Raw genomic sequence first — 20,808 nt, 5'->3', positions numbered from 1 at the left:
TGTGTGTGTGTGTGTGTATTTATTATAAGGAATTGGCTCAGGCAATTATGAAAGCTGAGAAGTCCTAAGATCTGCAGTTGGCAAGCTGAAGACCTAGGGGAGATGATGGTGTAAGTTCCAGTTCAAAGCCAGCAGGCTCAAGTCTCAAGAAAAGCTGATGTTTCCGTTTGAGTCCAAAGGCAGGAAAAGACCAATGTCCCAGCTTAAGGTAGTCAGGCAGGAGGAGCTCCCCCTTACTCTCAGGAGGGTTGGCCATTTTTTCATTCAGACCTTCAACTGATGGGATGTGGCACACCCACATTAGGGAATGTAATCTGCTTTAATCAGTCTACCAATTTAACTGTTAGTCTCATCCCCAAACACCCAGAATAATGTTTGACCAAATAGCTGGGCACAGTGTGGCCCAGGCAAGATGACACACAAAATTACCCATCACAAAAGTAGAGGGCAGGAAGACTTTTTGCTGCCCCTAAAATCAGTAAGTCATTCATTCTGCCTGCTAGTTCACAAGGCCAGACCTAGTAATGGTGCTGGTATTATATGAAAGGTTGCCATTTACAGAGCATTACATGTATTATACCATGTAAATCTCCAAAACAAACCATAGTCTACAGATCCAGAAACTCAGGCTTCGAGAACTAAAGCAGTTTACCCAATGTCATACAGACAAGTAATGAAGTGGGGATTTGAATACAGATCTCCTTGATTTCCAACCCTGTGCTCTTACCACTATGCTAGATCTCCTGGAAAGAACACAGGCTTATAAGGATAGAACGCGAAGTTTTTTACTCTGTGGCACACAGTTCAGCTGAGTGATATTTACATGTGTTCCAAGCCTCACAGTCTCTTTAAGTATCCTTGGAAAAAAACAGGTTTAAAATAGTAGATAACTGAGAAAAGAATAAACCTGTCATGACCATTTTTTTTTTGGCCATGCTGTGTGGCTTGTGGGATCTTAGTTCCCCAACCAGGGATTGAGCCTAGTCCCTTGGCAGTGAACGTGCCGAGTCCTAACCACTGGACTGCCAGGGAATTCCCATGACCAATTTTTAAATTTGCTTACTACAATTTAAAACTTCAGGAAGCTCATTTCTCCATTTCTAGAGTTCACACAAAATACCAAATAGTGGTATGTGGATTGTAAAAGCTATGATACTTAGAATTAAAGCAAGAGAAAAATAATTTTTGACAAAATATATATATAAAAGAGCATACATAAAATATATGTACAGTTCAAAGAGAAATAAATACTCATGGAGGCATCTTTCTACCTGAATTATATCTACTAATTTCTACTACTTCTGGAAATTAGAAGTAGATGGAAACATTTAGTACATGTGTTTATCTGCAGGAGAGAGTCAAAATTGCAAAGCTGATTTAAGAACTGGTCTGAACTTCCTAGAGACTTGTCTTTCCCAAAATGGACTCAGAGGAACCCCAGACCTATGAAAAAAGGGATTCTATAGTCAAATAAGTTTGGAAGAGCAGTGCGTATTCCCCTGTCTCCACCTTCCACTCAGATCTACAAGGGACACATTAACATATCAGGAAAAAAAGCCCTGTAGTAATCTTTTAAATCCTGTGTAACACTGGATTTCCCCAACATATTTGACCACCAAAACTTTTCAGGAGGCCTGTTACCACCTGAATGCAACTTGTATTCCCCTGGGGAAATGCCAGCACAGGTGCCCACTGGTGACGGGGGCATGAATGGAAGCTTTCCTGACCAGTGATGCTGATGAGAGCACAGTCTGAATGGTCAAATACCTCTAGACTCCTGAGAAAAGTAGAGGTTCAGGAGTTAGTGGGGAATGGGAACAAAGTCATAGCTACTCTAGTCAAAGAGACGGGCAGAGACGGGAGCTAGCACGAGATGAGCAAATTTGCTTTGCTGCTCCAAGTCAACATTACCTTCAAGTTTGCAACTTAGGTGGTGGTTTCCAGGAAGCCTATGAAAAATAAAGCACAAGATCCTGTTATTTGACTTGTGTTTTAACCGGTAAGAGTCTCTGTCTTAGTTCAGGCTACTGTAACAGAAAACAATAGACCACAGGCTTAAACAACAAACTTTCATTCCTCACAGTTCTGGAGCCTGGGAAGTCCAAGTGCTGGCAGATTTGGTATCTGCTGACGGCCCTTTTCCTGGTTTGCAGATGGCCACCATCTCACTGTGTGCTCACAAGGCAGAGAGGGAGAGAGAGAAAACTCTGGTCTCCATCCCATCATGGGGGGCTCCACCCTCATGACCTCACCTAAACCTAATTACCTCCCAAAGGCCCCACTTCCTAATACTATTACATTGGGGATTAGTGCTTCAACACATGAATTTTGAGGGGAGTACAAACATTCAGTCTATAGCAGTCTCATTAGCAATGATTGCATTAGCAATTATTGTACAAAACTTTGTTGTCCCATTATGCAACAAAAACAAAAGCAAAAATAGACAAATGGGACTACAGCAAACTTAAAAACTTCTGTGCAGCAAAGGAAACAATCAGTAGAGTAAAAAGGCAACTTACAGAATGTGAGAAAATATTTGCCAAGCATATATCTGATAAAGGGTTAACATCCAGAATATATAAAGAACTCATACAACTCAACAAACAAACAAACAAAAAAACAAATGACCCTTTAAAATGAGGAAAGGACTTGAATAGATGTTTCTTCAAAGATGATATACAAATGGTCAACAAGCACATGAAAAGATGCTCAACATCACTAATCATCAGAGAAAGCAAGTCAAAACCACTATGAGATATCATCTCACATCCATTAGGATGGCCAATATGAAAAAGGAAACTCACACAAACAAACAGAAAATAACAAGTGTTGGCAGGGACGTGGAAATACTGGAATGCTTGCACACTGTTGTTGGGATTGTAAAATGGTGCAGCTGCTCTAGGAAACAGTATGGAGGTTCCACAAAAGAATAAAAATAGAACTACCACATGACTCAGCAATCCCACTTCTAGGTATATATCCAAAATAATTTAAAACACAATCTTGGGACTTCTCTGGTGGTCCAGCGGCTAAGACTCCATGCTCCCAATGCAGGGGGCCTGGGTTCCACCCCTGGTCAGGGAACTAGATCCCACATGCCACAATTAAGAGTTCACACACCGCAACTAAAGATCCTGCATGCCACAACTAAGACCTGACGCAGCCAAATAAATAAAAAAGTAAATATTTTTTAAAAAATCAACAACCCCCCCCAGAATCTTGAAGAGCTATTTGCACACCCACATCCATTTCAGTATTATTCACAATAATCCAAATGTGGAAGCAACCTAAATGTCCACCAACAGATGAATGGATAAACAAAATATGGTATATACATACAATGGAATATTATTCCACCTTACAAAAGAAGGAAATCCTGGCATACGCTACAACACAGACCTACCTTGAGGATATTATGTTATGTAAATAAGCCAACCACAAAAACACAAATGCTGCATGATTCCACTTATATGAGTTATCTAAAGTAGTCAAATTCATAGAAACAGAAAGTAGAATGGTGCTTACCAGGGGCTGGGGGGAAGGGAAACAGGGAGTAGTTTAATCAGCATAGTTTCAGTCATGCAAGATGAAAAAGCTGTAGAGATCTATTTTACAACAATGTGCATTTATTTGACAAGATTGTATTGTACACCTAAAAAATAAGAGGGTAAGTTTATGTTATGTGTTTTTTACCCACACACAAACAAAAAAAAAAAACGCTTTGTCTAGGAACCTCCTCAGATGCTGCTCTGAGTAATATTCCTCAAGCAGTATCCTCCAGCCAGGCCCCGGGAGACTTATTTTCCAAGTTTCTTCTAGAAAAGGAATGTAAAACTGAGTTTTCTGGGTACTTCAAGAGCCAGAATGATGGAAGAGAAACCATCCTGACCTCAGGGAGTCAGGCAGGGCAGTATGGGGAGCTGTATTTGCAAGTACGGACACGACAGCCCAAGGTACACACTGCTGGGGTGGGGAGGAAGCTGCCCTGAGGAGGGGCAGAGCTGGGGCCAAGAGCCACTCTACAGACTGGTGTGCGGCCTGGAAGCAGAGGAGGGTCACCAGGACAACTGGAAAAGCCCCCGCAGCAGTGGAAAGGCAATGTGAGCAGCTGGGACTCTTAGAGAGGGAGCCTTTAGTTCTGGGAATGACACTGCTAGAATGAATGGGACTCAAGAGTCCAACAAGGGCTACACACCATTTTAAAATGCCAACACTGGTAAATTGCTTGATATTTAATCCTCAAGAGGGTCAAAGTTAATCACCATTTTTGACTCCTTTGAGACAGACCTTAAAGTTGAACCCTTTGACACTGTAGGTTTTCAAATTTTTAGGTCTTACTACAGGGAAAAAAAAAAGTATATATATACACACACACACACACACACACATATATATATATATATATATATATATATACACACACACACACACACACACACACTTTTTTCTGTAGTATATATATACATATATATTATATATAATTTTTAAACTATGGCACTATAGAAAACATGACTTAAATGCCTTCCAAAGTAGATTGGGAAAGGAGGAATATTTCATGTATACCAGATGCTCAGCCCGGCCTACCCCCTTGACTCCATGACAGGAGGGCACCCCCAACTGCCACCCATGATTAGTGCTTACATCACGAGGAAGCCATATCTTGGGAAAGTCAAACTGTCCAAAGCGCTCACCGGAATAACACCACCCACACACTTCAGTCCTCGCAATATGGGAAAGTGACTTTGAACAAATCAAGGAATCATACACTTGACATTTCTAGAAATTACTAGGTAATTTGCTATTTAATCCTGTATCCGGGAAGCCTTTGAAATAGAGTCACTCTAATGCTTGAGACCCTAACTCAGTTACTCTTCAAAAGAAAAAGGGGTAAGCTAGAGAGGGAAACATGAAGAGTTACCAGTAAGTGCCGGAGCCCAGCATTTCCCACCCTTGAGGAACATACCCCCCTTAAAGGAGAAGAAAAATTGCCCAGCTCTCTGGTGTCCACTTGTTACTCAAGGAAGTACAAAACCTGAAGCTGAGGAGACTTATGCTAATACTTATTATACTGATGTTAAAAAAAAAACAAAATTACAAGTTCAAACAAAATCACAACTAAAAACCATTCAAATTAAAGTCATTAATTTTATGTGATAAATGATATTGTGTTGCTACACTGAATTCTGCCCACCTGACTATGGTGCCGACCGCAGGACGCAGGTTCTTTGAGTTTACCTTATTTCCTTCTACCAACTTCCACACCATTTTTTTTCTTTTTTGTTTGTACTATCATCAGGGAACAGTTCTGGTGGAGCTGCTTGCGTCACCTCTGCTGTAAACGCAAACTTGGAAGCTGAGATGACATGGCAGTACTGGATTATAAGGTAGTCATTCAAACCATCAGGAATGTTATATGATAATTCGTGTAGGTTAGCATCAAAGCTGAACATTCAAAATTAGAAGATGTCCCAGAATACATCCTTGTGTCTTAAATATTTTGACAAAAACTCCCAAAGCCTAAACATGAGGCTCTTAACTTTTTTTTTTTTTTTGCGTTACGTGGGCCTCTCACTGTTGTGGCCTCTCCCGTTGCGGAGCACAGGCTCCGGACGCGCAGGCTCAGCGGCCATGGCTCACGGGCCCAGCCGCTCCGCGGCATGTGGGATCTTCCCGGACCGGGGCACGAACCTGTGTCCCCTGCATCGGCAGGCGGACTCTCAACCACTGCGCCACCAGGGAAGCCCGAGGCTCTTAACTTTTTTGTACCACAGCTCCCTTTGGTGGTCTGGTGAAGCCTCAGAATAATATTTTGCATAAAAAATGATAGGATTGCAAAGGAAACCAATTATATTGACATTTGGTTATCAACATATTAAAAAATGAAAATGTGGTATTGATATATGCTTCTTTATGAATATATTATTCACAGGATCTAGTGGCAGATCTGGTAACTCATAATTTCTAGGTAGTGATAAATGTAATTGATAGTTTGTGATCTCTTCAATAACTGTAAAGTGGTATTAAAAAGTGCTATAGGGCTTCCCTGGTGGCGCAGTGGTTGAGAGTCCGCCTGCCGATGCAGGGGACACAGGTTTGTGCCCCGGTCCGGGAAGATCCCACATGCCACGGAGCAGCTGGGCCCGTGAGCCATGGCCGCTGGGCCTGCGCGTCCGGAGCCTGTGCTCCGCAACGGGAGAGGTCACAACAGTGAGAGGCCCACGTACAGCAAAAAAAAAAAAAAAAAAAAAAAAAGTGCTGTATACATTACCAAATGTAAAATAGATAGCTAGTGGGAAGCAACCGCATAGCACAGGGAGATCAGCTCTGTGTTTTGTGACCACCTAGAGGGGTGGGATAGGGAGGGTGGGAGGGAGACGCAAGAGGGAGGAGATATGGGGATATATGTATATGTATAGCTGATTCACTTTGTTATAAAGCAGAAACTAACGCACCATTGTAAAGCAATTATACTCCAATAAAGATGTTAAAAACTAAAATAAAGTGAGACCTCTTGGAAAGTTAAAAAAAAAAAGTGGTATTAAAAATATCTGTGGGCTTCCCTGGTGGCACAGTGGTTGAGAGTCCGCCTGCTGATGCAGGGGACACGGGTTCGTGCCCCCGTCCGGGAAGATCCCACATGCCGCGGAGCGGCTGGGCCTGTGTGCCATGGCCACTGACCCTGCGCGTCCGGAGCCTGTGCTCCGCAACGGGAGAGGCCACAACAGTGAGAGGCCCGCGTACCGCAAAAATAAATAAATAAATAAATAAATAAATATATATATATATCTATGATTTCTATAAATGACAAAGTCACCAATTTTACTAATATTTCATAAAACTATGAATTTATAATATTTTATATATCTCAGAAGAAGTTAGAGAAAATAAAGATGTAACTTTCCCTCAAGTTCTTGAATTCTGTCCACAGACCTCTAAGGGGTCCCAAGGACCCCAGTCAAGGACCCTTGCTCTAAATCTTACCCAAATAAAATGGTTGCAATTATGCACACATATTCAAGATTCACTGCAGGCTTAGATGATTAAGGAGCTGCCCAGGTACATGGATTATCCATCTCTCTCCCTTCACAGAGCAACTGGCCAGGACCCAAACCCAGCAGACCTCTGAACCTCTGTGGCACCATACCATGAGAAGCTGGACTGTCCTGGCATGATGATGTTCTTACCTGGATCTTCTCCTTTCACCCTCTTCTCTTTAAAGATTCACTGCAGGGTGAGATGTGTATCCTCCCCTTAGCTCTCACGAACTCCTCCCTGGGAGGAGCCCCACATTCTATAGTGCACTTGTGTGGCTTCCAAGACAGCAGGAAAGGCCCTAAAGAGATTCTGCTAATCTCCTATGAGGAAGGGAGTAACCACACAGAGCACAAGGACCACCTTAGTCGTTAGGCAACTTAGTCAAGAGGAAGTAGGGTCAGGAGACCTCCTGAGCAAGAGACACCCAACCAGTCACGTGGTTGCCCTCTCTACACACCCTCTGGCTGGGAAGGGCTGAAATGCCCTAGGATTGCTAGGCAATAGGAAAGAATTCACTGATGATGGTACCCGGAAGACTGTTACACCCTTGGTAGTCGGTGGCATGTGGTATGTGTGTGTATGATGTGCCCCATCACTTCCCCTGGAGGTCTAGAAGGGGGCAGAAAGAGTCAAATTTCTAAAACAGCTTAAAGGGGCTTTTGGGTGTTCCAGCCAGGCTATGAAGGCTAGCGTTCACCACAGTATGTTGAAGGTGCCCCTCCCCTGGGGTGTCCCTCTTCTTCCCGTACTATTCTGACTTCCTGTCAAAATCTGCTCTCCATTCATGGTCAAGGCGCTAAAAGGGACTGGTAAACAAATCCATCATAAGAACCCAAGGGATAAGACTTCCCAGCTGCTCCCTGCAATGTGGAGAACGAGCACAGACTGAGAACCAAGCTCTCTGCATCAACCCCGGCTCAGCCTCTCAGTAGCTGTGTCGTGACAGCCCTCTCTGAGCCTCAGCCTCCGTTTCTGTAAAATGGAGCAGTAAAATCCATCAGAGAGTCACTAGGAGCGTCAAGCATGCAGGCAAACCTGAATCTAACCAGGAGGAGACCATCCGAAAATCCAAATTGAGGGACATTCTGCAAACGACTGATTCGAATGCTTCAAAATGTCAATGGCATGAAAGACCAAAGAGGGGGAAGAAAGGTGGGAGACTGTTTTAGATGAAAGCAGACTAAGAAGTCATGACAGCTAAACACAGGGCATGATCCTTGATTTGGTTCAAAAAAGAAAAAGTCAAAAGACATTATCCAGACAATTGGGAAAGTTTGAATATGGATTTAATACTGTTGTATTAATGTAAAACGGCTTAGGTTTGATTGTGGTACTGGGTTACAGAGCAGAATGCCCTTTTCCTTAGGAGATACATGCTGAAATATTTTGAGAGTGAAGTATTACGACGTCTGTAGTCTATCCTGAAATGATTCAGCAAAACTTATATACACAGAGAGATAAAGCAAATGTGGCAAAATGTGAAATGATGAATCTAGGTCTATGGGTGCTAACTGTACTATTTTTTACAACTTTCATGTAGGTTTGAACATTTTCAAAATAAAAGATAGGAGAAGAGGTATACAGACATCTCTTCACAGAGGGCCTGGCACAAGGAAATAGTTAATCAACTATGATTGTTTGACCTTTGCATCTACAAAGGGATGATTTCATAAACCAAAAGAATGACTATAGAAAATGGAATGACAGGCTCTGGCCCGGGATGGTGGCAGGACTCCGTGTGCTGGGGCCTTCCTGCTCTGCCTGCCCCTCAAGGGGTGATGACGGTGTCCCTGACACAGAGTAAGAGCTCCTCCTCTCACCTCTGGGAGGAGGACATCCTGGCTGGCCCAGCCCAGGCCATCGGCCATGTTCACAGCCTGGCCTTGAGACTTCTCTGTGGAAGGTAAGAGATTAGAGCTGGAAAGGACACTTTTAATCCCAGGCTTGATGGCTGCAGCCTCCCAGGTGAGGAACTTGGAGAGCAGACGGTACCTTTGTGAGAATGAGAAAGAGGTGCTCCTTCCTCTGGGAGACCCAGCCCATGTCCAGGCACTGGCCATCCAGTCGCACACAGCAGCCCTGATTAATCCCGTGTATGTAATATTAGCTTCCATTAATTGAACGCCAGGCATGTTCTGTGACTTATTTTGAAACCTCACAACTCTTCAGGACAGATGTTATTTTGCTCATTTCAATTGTGGGGGAAAAGGCTCAGAGGCTTGTTCGCTTGGCCCAGCTAGTAAGTGTCTGAGCAAGAGAGCAAGCATCTGAATCTAGGACTACTGAGCTCTCATCCCACTGCCGCTCCCCAGCCTTCTGTTTGTGCAGAGTTTTATGCCATGTCGAACTCCGTTCCTCGTGTGGTCTGCAAGTCCCCATAACTCCACAAAGTAGAGAAGGTAACAAGTGAGGAAACTGAGAGAGAGGGGACTTGCTCCAGATCATCAGAGGCACGTGGCACAGTCTGGAATGTAGGAATCGGGTCACTCTGTGTCCTTAAGGGACTCCCTCCCAAATAACCATTGGAGGCTGTGACCCACCTCCTCCGGAAGCCTGAATGGGTTAGGAACAAATGAACATGGCCCCCTTTCACCTCTGCTTTAGGGAAGCCATTTGACTGTTGAAAGTTCCTCCCTTTGGGGAATTCACATGGTCACACTTTGACTCCCAGGCTCCTCTCTCCGTTTTACTCTTCATGACATCTGTCCCTCACCTATGTTCCTGCCAGCCTGCATGGCACCCCTTCCCTCCTATATCTCAGCAAGCCCAGGACCCAGCCCTGCCTCAGCTGCTTCCTCCATCTCCCAAACCTGTGCTATTGTTTCCTTAGTGGAACATCTCTCCTCCCTTCCAGGCTTCTCCTTTTATGAAGCAATATGCTAACCACCAGATAGATGTTCACTGTGATTCTTGATTTCTCTTCCTACAGAAGTTCTTCTTCCTCTATTCCCCTTGCTGCCCATCTATCCATCCATGTACTTCCTCATCCATCCATCCACCCATCCATCCATCCAACTACTTATCCTTTTAGCCATTCATCCTCCCATTCATGTATGTACACACACACACTTACTCACACATCTATCCATCCATCCATCCATTCATACATCCATGTATTCATCCATCTAATCATCTGACTTTTCACTTATTCAACCTTTATTGAGCACCTACTATGTGCTACAAATACAAAGAGAAACAAAGTCTGGCCCTTGTCTTTGGGAAACTCCCGGCCTATAGGGCAGGGGTAGACAAGTATCACCATGGGTTGAAAGCTCTCCTAGAAGTATGTATTAGGGACCATGGGATTTCAGAGGAGGAAGGGGCTAACTGGCCAGTGGCTGAGAAAAGCCTCAGGGAGGGCCAGGCATCTGAGCTGTGACTCTGAGTCCCCTTCTTTGTTCTCTTCCTCCTCTGTGCCCATCGTTCCCCCAGTTCTCCATCTATTCATTTTGTTATCTGTATGTACTTGGGCTGAGGGCAGTTTCAGTGGATAAAAATCGAAGACTCCGCCCCTAAAGTTGCACAGGTGCTGGCTTTTCCCTCCTGGCTTTCCTGCTTTAGTTAGGCCAGTCTTCTGTTTCATCTGTCAGACCAGGTCTCTTTTTATTGCTGGACACTTGCACCCAGGCACCACCACCCCCACCTTCCAGGGGATGAGCCTGCCACTGAATCCAGCAGTTTCTGTAGAAGAGGCTCATTATAGCTCCTCTCACTGGGAGGCAGGGAGGGGTGTGTGTGTGAAGGAGGTATGCCTGGACTTCCAGGGATCAGCTGGCGCCCGGTTTGGCTTAGCTCCTCAACCGGAAAGCCTTGCCCCATTCCCCCCACCCCTGCCTAGCCAAACCCACTGTTCTTGGGCCTTCCTCCAGGGAGCCTGTGGCCCTCAGCAGCACTCAGGGGCCAGCCTGGACCCCAGCTCCCATGGACTCCTCTGTTCTGATGGCCCCTCTGGTCACAGTGCCTGGACTCTTGGGACTCTGCTGGGGCTCTGGTGGCGGTTTTAGGGGCAGCTCAACTCGCCAGGGCTGCAGATGGAGAAATGATCCAGTGGATAGTTGATGACTTCCTGCCCCCTGGGCTGCTGTGAGATTGAAACCTGGCTCCCTCTAGCTGCAAACAGTCACTGAAGTAGTGGCCCAGCAGGTCTGGGGGCACTGCAGGGCCAGTGGTAGGAGTAATACAACAGGTTCCTCCTTCCTGAGCTCCTCAAGCCCCTCATGTTTTTCTGTCCCCCAAGCCCCACCCAAAGGCTGAGGCTGGCAAAGCTTTCCTGCTGGAGGGTTGAGGGGCAGAAGAAGACCTGGCGTGACCTTGGTTCTCCTTATCTCCTCACAATGGCACGATCAGGACTAATGCTGTGATTCTCTTTGTTTCTGTGCGGACTCCTGTGCAGAGGGGTCCAGGACCAGGCAGTATGAAGAGCTCAGTAGGGGGATTCTGCAGAACACCTGGTGCTCCTGGGCGTGAAGATCCCTAGAAGCTCCCTTTAGGGGAATTTTGCTTCCCTCTCAGGCTGCCTCTGGCATTTAAGTCCAGCTGGATGATAATGTTGGGAGGAAGCCTAGACTGTATCCCCTGGGAAGTCTGGGGCTCTAGCAGCCAGACTCAATTTTGGGGTGAATCTGCTCTCAGCTGAAAGGATGTGAGCCTATGAGAGATGGGAGCTAAGCTAAGGTGATCACCAATATCCACCCAATTAATCACAGTGACACAAACCAAAGATAATCAAAACCTGCAGTGAGTTGGGTAAACTGCAAAGAAAACATCCTGAAAATGACAGTATGGGCATTTGGGCACGATGATGGTACATGTTTTCCAAAGCGCAAAAAAAGAGCAGGGTCAGCAGTCCTGCTATAAAGCCAAGGAATGACCATGGGGAAGAGTTTAGTTCAAGATCCCCCAGACATCTAGAGGCTCTTGCTAGGCTAACAGCTGTTTTCTGTTTGTTGAAAAGGTCGTTATGTCAACAGAACCTATGGGACCAGTGCCCGTAAGCTGGAGTAGCCAAATTGGGTCTGTGAGGCAGCCGGGGAGGTGCCCTGCTCACATCTCCTTTCAAGAGAACCTGCTGTGAGAAGTGTTATTGGCGGATAGTCCCCAGCCGTTGCACCTTTCAGTCTGCTTCAATGTTCATGTCCCCCATTTCTGCCCAGTGGAGGACTCCTCCAATAGGCAACCTTTGCCGCTAGCCTTGCTGAGATTTTTAGAGCTGCACTGTAATCTGAGACTCTTCCCACCCAATTCTTCCTTCCCGCTCTCCTTTCACAAGTGTCAGGAGACACTTCCTGCCTATTCCTGCTCCCTTCCCCCTTTATCCTTCACAGCTGTTTTCTCCTATAAATCTGTTTTATTTTATTTTTGGCTGCATTGGGTCTTCGTTGCAGTCTTAACCACTGCGCCACCAGGGAAGCCCCTCTTCTGTAAATCTCTTGCACGTCTAATTCTGCCTTGGCATCTGCTTCTTGGAAGACCCGACTGAACATCTACTATATTCATGGTCTAGGGCTTCCCTGGTGGCACAGTGGTCGAGAATCCGCCTGCCAATGCAGGGGACACGGGTTCGATCCCTGGTCCAGGAAGATCCCACATGCCACGGAGCAACTAAGCCCGTGAGCCACAACTACTGAGCCTGCGTGCCACAACTACTGAAGCCCACGCACCTAGAGCCCGTGCTCCACAATAATAGAAGCCACCGCAATAAGAAGCCTGCGCACTATAACGAAGACTGGTCCCCACTCGCCGCAACTAGAGAAAGCCCACGCACAGCAATGAAGACCCAACACAGCCAAACATAAATAAATTAAATAAATAAAATTTTAAAAAAAGAAACAGAAATACTATATTCATGGTCTGGATCTACTGGAAAGTAGATTCTCAGGGTGGGCAAATCTGGGGAATTTTATAATAGCTGGAGAGGTCTGTGGAGTGTTGGGAAAGAGGGTTGGAGAAGGACACCAAAATTAGAGAAAATGAACAAGATGCTTATCAGCAAATGCAATGAGCTGGATAGTTCGTGATGCATTCGACGGAGCTGGATTTTCATCTCAATGCCACCACCTCTTTGGACAAGTCATTTAGGATTACTTTCTTCATCTATAAAATGGGAATACTTTTACTTACCTTGCTGGGCTGTTGTAAGAAGGAAGAGGATGATGCATGTAAAGCACTTCACAGCACGGCTGGCACAGGGGCTCTCAATTCAGAGTACCTATCGTTAATTCTTATTTCCCTTTAGGAGGAGAAAGAATTTCTCTCCTCTTGTTTGAAGCCAGGCAGGGACTGGTTCGATAAATAAAAGCACTGGATCCATCCTGGGAGGGGGCCCGCAGGCTTGGTCCCCTTTCAGCCTCTGGGAAAGGTGAGGGCTCTGTATTTGCCCAGAGGGCAGGTCAGCGACTCCATTTGGACCTTGTTGCTTCCTGCAGAGGGTCCGTGCGGTGGGTGTGGGACAGAGGTAGGAGGGGGAAGGGGAGGGGAAAGGACCTTAGAATCTAAGGGGAGGTGGTCTCTGGGCGGTAGCTTCAGACGCCTCCAAAGATGACCCAGAAGTGGAGCCTGGAGGTGGAGTCAGGACCCAGACCTGGAGGGCTGGGCCCCTCTGGGCTCCTCCCCTCTCCTTGTTCATCACCCTCAGCTGAGAGAAGTTAAGCTGCTAGCCTCATCCCCCTTGCCCAGGAGGACTCAGTTGTCTGGGGACTTCTTCAGAGTCACCAGGCAGTGGCGTAGGGCTTGGCTCCTGGGGATGAGGGCAGACCCAGTGAAAGGGAGAATCCCAAGAAGAAAGAGCCCAGGCATCTAGTCCCGAGAATGCCCTTGCCCCGCTCCTGGTGACCCAGAGGCTGTCACACACCCCCAGCTCTGGCCCGGGTGCCCAGTGTAAGGCAAGCCCCACTAGGGTTAGCTGGACCCGCACAACTCTCTGCCACCTCCGCGGTAGCTTCTTTTAAGAAGTCCATTCTCCTGAAAGGAAAGGTAGATGACAAATTAAGTCCCTCAGGGGCTGATTCGAGGGAGAAGAACGACGGTAGGTTGCAGTTCACCTCAGGAGGCCCTCTCCCTCTTACCTCAGACCTTCCTCCCCACACCACAGGTGTCTGGTTCTGGCTGTCAGGGTGCTCTGTGGCCTGGCACCCTTTTCCGCCTGGCCGAGAGTAGCCAAGAAGCTAACCACATCAAGCACTTCATCTGTCTCCCACTCCTCCAGGGCAGGGACTGGTAAATGTCAGCTGAGCTGAATTGGGTTCTCTGCAAATGAAGGAATGAAAGAACTGCAGAGGGAGAATGTGTGCAAACACCCCTAAATCCACCCCCATTCACCCTTCTCACCCTTCATCTTCCTTAGCCTTTCCATCCCCTCTTCTCTCTCCCCTCACCTTCCATATCTCCCTCTCTCTCTCTCTCTTCTTTCTCTCCCTCTCTCTCTCTCTCTCTCTCTCTCTCTCTCTCTCTCTGTGTCACTCTCCACACACCCCCCATCCCCATAATTTGGGAGGCACACGGACCTGGGTTGCACCTGCTCCCATAATTGGGAGGCACACAGACCTGGGTGGGACTTCGGGCAGGATACTTAACTCTCTCTGTGCCAGTTTCCACGTCTGTAAAACAGGATGACACCTGTAGAACCGGGCTGTTGTGAGGTTGAAAGGAGATGAAGCAGACACAGCAGCTGGGCTCCAGGCTGCAGGGCTTTGGGAAGGGGGACTGAGTAGCCGCTATGGGTCCGGAGTGGCAGTTCCCAGCAAAGGAGGAAGAAGCTGGGGGCGGGGTGGGGGTGGGAGGCTCCTGAGGGGCCAGAAGCTCAGAGAAGATCTGACTGGTTAGCAGAGGAAGTGGGTCATGGGTCAGAGAAGCCCTGCCCAGAGGAAGCTCCGCTCTCCAGTGCTGGGTGGATGCAGTGTCCTGGCTTCTCCCTTGTCCCCACTGGTCTCTGAGGGATCAGGTGTTCAACTAGCATTTCAGAGAACACCTATGGAGCCAGCTGCTGGGATGGGCCCTTTAACTCATTTTGTCTTCATTCTCACAGCGATCTACGTAAGATAGGCATTATTATTCCCACAATACAGAGGAGCACACGGAGGCTCCGAGAGATAGGCAGCTGGTGAGGAGTAGAGGTGGGACTTGATCGGTCCAGAAGACTCCAAGCACAGTGCCGTCTCTAATACAGCGAGATGTGCACTTTGGTTCTGCTGGGTCATCGACCTCCTGCCAGCCCCCTGGGCTAGGTTCTGGGAATGTCACGTGAACAGGACAGACACGGTCTCAACTTCCCACAATTCACATTCTTGGTGGGAGAGAGTGACAAGTAACTGGATAGATACAGCAGCGCATGGTAGGTGCTATCTGAGGTGAAATCCCAGGACCTGAGGATCAGGTCCTGTACAGGGGATCAGTTAAGGCCTCCTGGTGAGTCATGGCAGAGAAACATGAGTGACTATAGGAGCCCCCTCCCCCAAATTTGGGGAATATGGTTGCTTTACTCCTCCAAAGTCAGGCCAATAGCAAGGCTAGGTGTAAGTGACATTGGCAAGGAGGCTCTTCCCGCCTCCGTCCCTCACCCCCTCTGGCACCACTTCTCACCACAGCCCCAGGTCCCTGAAGTACAGCAGTTCCCACTGGGGATGTATGAAATAGGACTAACAGAGAAAAGCCAGCTCTGACCTTGAATCTCTCCCATGGGCATGGCTGGCACAGCCTCCTATTCTCCATCTCCTGGTGGGTCTGGGATCTCTGGAGAGCAGTGGGGAACGGTCACACTGAGGCCTGCCCTCTACTACCCTGACTGTATTCCTCCCACATTGCCCACAACTTCCTCTGAATCTAAGTCAGCAAAAGACCGCCCCTCACTCAACCTTCTTGCCTTCCTTATAATTCTCAATGCCAGGAATAACCTCCCCTTGTTCGCACGATGATCCCCCTTTTCATCTGAGAGCCTCCTCAGTCAAGAAGTATTCCTGCCTAAGAGGAGGAATATCTCTTACCTAGCTTCAGGGAATAATCGTGTAGATGTGCTCTAGACCTGGAGCCATTCCTAATGGGGCTTGCCCTTTGGTGGCATCCCAGAAGCTGAGTCAGTGATCCGGTATGGCTTATGGGAAGCTCCCAAAGGCTCCATGGTATGACGATGGCCCACTGCAATAGCCCTAGCAAGTTACAGCTTGTCTTACCTGCTCTACCTTCAAGCTCCCTCTCCTGACCTGGGGAAAGAGACATCAGGGGGTCTTGGTGGACACACAGGAGCTCAAAGGGAGAATCAGAGATGTTGACTTTGTATACAAAATGGCTTTATTAAAAATTCAGCTATTAGGAAAACAAAGCCTTCTCAAAGGTTCCATCAAAAAAGTACAAATTTTAAATAAATGCATCAGAAAAGTGGCAGCCAGATACATAGGCCACAGTCACAATCCTGGGGGATGGGAAAGAGTGCCCAGAGTCCCAAGAAGAGGCTGGGCACAGGGGTCTTTGGATGCTGCAGGGCCAGGTCCTGGAAGGCCCCTTTCAGTTTTCCTTTCCTTGGAAAAAAGGGAAAGAACCCGGCAAGTGTAGGAAATTCTAAGTCTGAAGCGGAAAGATACAAAAGTCATTTAAAAAAGGCACGACTGCTGACTCCAGTCCTGAGGCACATGGAGTGGATGAACGGGTGATCAGAGCCACAGGGCCCCCGGCTGTGGTCATCTCCTGATTGGTGCCTCCTCTGGGTTTGGCTACAGGTTAAGTTAAGGTGGCTCAAGTGGACTGCACAACCCCTGCAGGCAGGGCCGTGGAGCCAGTCTTGAGAAGAGGTGTGTTGCTACACTAGCAAACTGGTATCTAGCCCTGCCAGGGCAAGAAGGATCACACTGGCTCCCAAGAAATCCCCCTATGGAGAGCACCAGGCCATCTGTCTAACCCTGGCCTCTGAAGCACTGTGTGCACCCAGCCTGGATAAGGAACTTCCAAGGGCAATTCTTCCCACCTAGGCATCTGGAGAAGCCCCAGGCCCCAGAGCCAGGGTTTCTCTCTATGGCAACACAGAAGGTGGCATTGTCAAAACCAGTCCCCAACAACTGCTGGCCCACACCCATGGTCACTTATGACAGGCCTCCCTGGTGACGTTAGGCAGTGGGTAGGCAAAGAGGGAAAAGTCCAGGATATACTTAGGCAGCACGTCCTGCAGCAGGGCCCGTGGGGCACTGCACAGGTGGTAGTGCAGGCTTTCGGGGCTGGCCGGCCGGTACCAGGCCTGGCGAGCTGGGAATCGGACATGGGGCGGTGCCCGCACCCACTCCAGCACCTGGTTGGCATCTGCCTCCAGTCTCTCATAGGAGCCCACAAAGTCGTAGTGCACGGCACAAGGCTGGCACAGGTGGTACACGGGCATCCAATGCTCGTTCATGCGCTCAGGGTCCTCATCCACCAGGTATCTCAGGAACTCGGGGAAGGTGACATCGTCCCCCGCAGGGCTGGGCCCCGCTCCAGCCCTGTACCGCCTCACTATCTCAGCCCCATAGCGCTGCTGGTACTCTCGGATCTCGCCAAACTTGTTGCGGTAAGCAGAGAGAAGGCGTTCCAAGGGGTCCCGCACAAACAGGAACTTGAAGTAGTGCTGCAGGCGGTAGCGAATCTCATCAGGCCTTAGGTCTGCCAGGAACACCAGGTCGCTGCGGTGGTCCATCTTCAGGCGGACGTCCACGTTGTCCAGGACGCCCGCCAGCACCTTCAGCACCCGCTTCCAGTTCGAGCAGGCCACCTTGGGCACGTAGCAGTAGAGGAAGCGGTAGCGGTCATTCACGAGGATGTGGCGCAGCAGGGTGCGCCGCTGCCCCACCGGCAAGTCCCAGGGGTCCCGGGGCATGCCTGGTTGTCCGCACACTGCTCGCAAGGTCCGGTTACGGACGTCCTGCCTCACCTGTAAGTCCGAGTCCCCCGCATCCAGGGACAGCCTCCCAGGCCTGGGGACCGTCCCACGCCAGACCGCGTCCTCGCGGTTGGGAGGGTGCAGGGGAAGGGGCTTCATCTCGGCCAGGATGCCACGCTCGATCATGAGCAGCAGCCCGCTGGAGGCCACGATAACCGCGAACATCAGCATGGACGGCAGCAGCAGGGGCGGCCCGCCCAGCCCGGCCCGGGCCCTGCCCAGTGGGGCCCGCCTCAGCGCCCGGCCCAGGGGCTCGGCGCCATTTGGGGCCGCCAGCGGGGTCAGCGGGCGGGGGAACATCGTGCTCCCGGGGCGGGGGCCTGCGCGGGCCCGGCCGATCCGAGGGCTGCCCGGGAGGCGGGCTCGGGCTGGGGGCGGGCCCGAGGGCTTGGGCCCGCGGAGCCGGGATGGGGTAGGGGAGCGGAGCGCTGGCGGGAGGCCCCGGCGCGCGCGGGGGTAGCCGACTCCCGGGCTGCGGCACCGGAGCGGGCGGCGGGCAGCCGGCGGGCGCGGCGAGGGACCTGGGCCGGATGTCCCGCCCGGCCGCTCTCCGCCCCCGGCCCCGCCGTGACACAGGCGCGGGGGCGGGCCCAGGCCGGGGGCGTGGAGAGGGGCGGGTACCCCTGCAGCGAGGGGGCTGGGAGGGCGCGTGCGGACCCCCACCCTGGAGAGGGCGCCTGAGCCAGGGCCGTCCCGGTCCTCCTCGCTTCGGGTTCAAAAGCTGCCGAGGCCCCGAAGGCAGGAAAGACCCAGGCCGCGGTTCCCTCTCCCGCGCAGCGCGTGCCCTCAGGGAGCTGGAAGGAGAGGACCTGCACGCAACGCCCTGCCGCACACTCTGGCCCGGCCGAGCCCTTACTCCAACAGCGGGTCTGGAGGCAAGGGGCTTCCGCAGTGCCCTCCACCGACTCCCAAATTTGAGTCCCAAATTTCTGGAGGTCTTAATTGCTGTAAGCAGAGTCCCCAGTGTGCTCCCCCTACCCGCCGTGTCCTGGCCACTCCAATAAAGAGGAACTAGACGGCCAGGCACTGACAATGGCTCAGCTCTATGGTGACCCTTAGATTTAAGACAGTACCTAGTGGTTACAGTGTTTATCCACTGGGGAATGCTGGAATGTCTGGAAATGGAATCTTCTCTCCTCTGTCTTCCCTCTTCAAGGCCTGAAGAGGTGGGACACTCTGGTGAGGGGCCAGTGACAAGTTGCTGCCACGTGACCACTAGTGTGGTCAGCACACATTTTGAAGGGTGAGGAGCTGGGGGCACAGAGCAGCAGCCTCCTTGCCTGGAGTCAGACGTGCTCACGGGCACCGGGCTGGCCACGTGGACTAGAGACAGACATGGGGAATGCCTCGGAAGTCAGTAGCCAGCCTTTACTGATATGAACTGGGCACCTAGCTAAGTGTCCAGACTTCACCCTGTTACATGCGGGGAGCCCGTGAGGCTATGCAACAGTGTCCACATTATTGAGGCAGGTGTCATCTGTTGTATTCATTACCTTCTTTAGTGGTCACAGTCACCCGGGGTGGTAGGTACTATGCGCATCCCCGCTGCACAGCTGAGGAAACAGGCTCAGGGAAGCTGAGACTTTGTGTGAGTTGGTCTGATTCTAAATCCTAAATTCCTAATCATGATCCTTCAGAGATGAATGGAGCACAAACACGGAGGGAGAAAGCAGCTGACCCCAGAACACACTGTACTGAGGAGGTGATGGAACAGGAGATGCCACAGGCTTTGAGTTTAGCAAGAATGGAGTTACCACTGATGAGAGGAATTCAGAGGATGAGGGCTCCTGAAGGATGAGATGAAGCTAAAAGACTCACGCATGGCCCGCCCAATCCTAGCAGTGTGAGCACAGCACATGCGCAAGGGGAAAGAATGGGAAACCTGGTGGCCTTCCAGCTCCTCAGGACAGGCTCCCTACTCTGTCTGAATGCTGGGGTGCATCTCAGGACACCATTCACTGATTTAGAAGTCTCCATCAGGGTTTAGCCCTCACCTAACTGCTCCTTGCTTCCAATAGCACTGAAGGTAGATTTCTGGTCATGGGATTATTTCCACTGAAATCTTTTATCTTTTTTCTTTTAAACGGTAAATACGTCTTCTATACTAGGAGAGGAAAAAACAACTTTGAGCAAGTTTTTGGTAACTGCACCACATGTGCTCATTTCTCTGAGCAGTTTTCTGTGTTAGCAGTCACAGTGAGGCAGTCTGAATACAGGAATGGCCACTTACTCTGGGGGAGTCCTTAGACAAAGTACTTGTCTCCACACCAGTTTCTCGTCTGTAAAATGATGGGATACTGCCCATCTCATGGGACCCTTGTGGACAGCACACTGATGGCAGTGCTGCAGTATGTCCACGATGCTGCCTGTGCCACTAACAAGCTCTATGGAAGTGCAGCTGCCCAGATGTCCTTACAAAATGCAGGAGCGGGTTGGGCAGCATATCTGCCTCCTAGGAACCCCGAGAGCCTTAGGTCCACCCCACCTTGAACACAGTCAACACTGAGGCTTTGGGGCTAGGGCTAGGTTGACTGAACCAAGCGTCCAGGCCGTCTGAGCCCTTGGCCTCATGATTCAGCCTTCAATTCCTCAGCAAGGAGTGCCAGTTGCAAGATACCAAGGCCCTCGAACAGTTTCTGCTGGCCAGTTCTCCAGGGGCATGATCCAAGGTGATGAGGCGGTATCTTCACTGCGCAACCACTTGGAGACCAGTTCCCAAGGATTTCACTCAGCCCACCACGATGCGAAGAAGTCACCTCAAGTTCCCATTCCCTCTGTCTCCTCTCCTCCCGCTGTTTCCCCGCACATTCCTGTGCTCTTTGCTTACTGACCTCAGTGAGCCCTTGCACTGCAGTGGTTAAGAGTGGTGAGCCCCTCTG

The 20,808-nt window shown here is 49.6% G+C and overlaps 1 protein-coding gene and 1 long non-coding RNA gene across 2 annotated transcripts; one reads left to right on the top strand and one right to left on the bottom strand.

The window, feature by feature from the left end:
• Window positions 1-4,530: 4,530 nt before the first annotated feature.
• LOC109550008 (uncharacterized) lies at window positions 4,531-13,151 on the top strand. The gene is made up of 3 exons (XR_002176408.3): window positions 4,531-5,384; window positions 7,090-7,231; window positions 8,576-13,151. It is a non-coding gene; the product is annotated as an uncharacterized lncRNA (long non-coding RNA).
• Window positions 13,152-16,294: 3,143 nt separating this feature from the next.
• On the bottom strand, window positions 16,295-18,477 carry CHST14 (carbohydrate sulfotransferase 14). The gene has a single exon (XM_004321782.4). The coding sequence runs from the start codon at window positions 18,227-18,229 to the stop codon at window positions 17,099-17,101; it is 1,131 nt and encodes a 376-aa protein (XP_004321830.1). The 5' UTR covers window positions 18,230-18,477; the 3' UTR covers window positions 16,295-17,098.
• Between the last annotated feature and the right edge of the window lie 2,331 nt (window positions 18,478-20,808).

This window comes from Tursiops truncatus, chromosome 2, assembly GCF_011762595.2.
Source record: "Tursiops truncatus isolate mTurTru1 chromosome 2, mTurTru1.mat.Y, whole genome shotgun sequence".
NCBI classification, from domain to species: Eukaryota; Metazoa; Chordata; class Mammalia; order Artiodactyla; family Delphinidae; genus Tursiops; species Tursiops truncatus.
The sequence above is the reverse complement of the archived record's forward strand: the minus strand, read 5'-3'. Positions and strand labels throughout refer to the sequence as shown.

Coding starts and splice junctions, on each gene's coding strand:
- CHST14 (XM_004321782.4), bottom strand. CDS start 18,229: ATGTTCCCCCGCCCGCTGACCCCGCTGGCGGCCCCAAATGGCGCCGAG.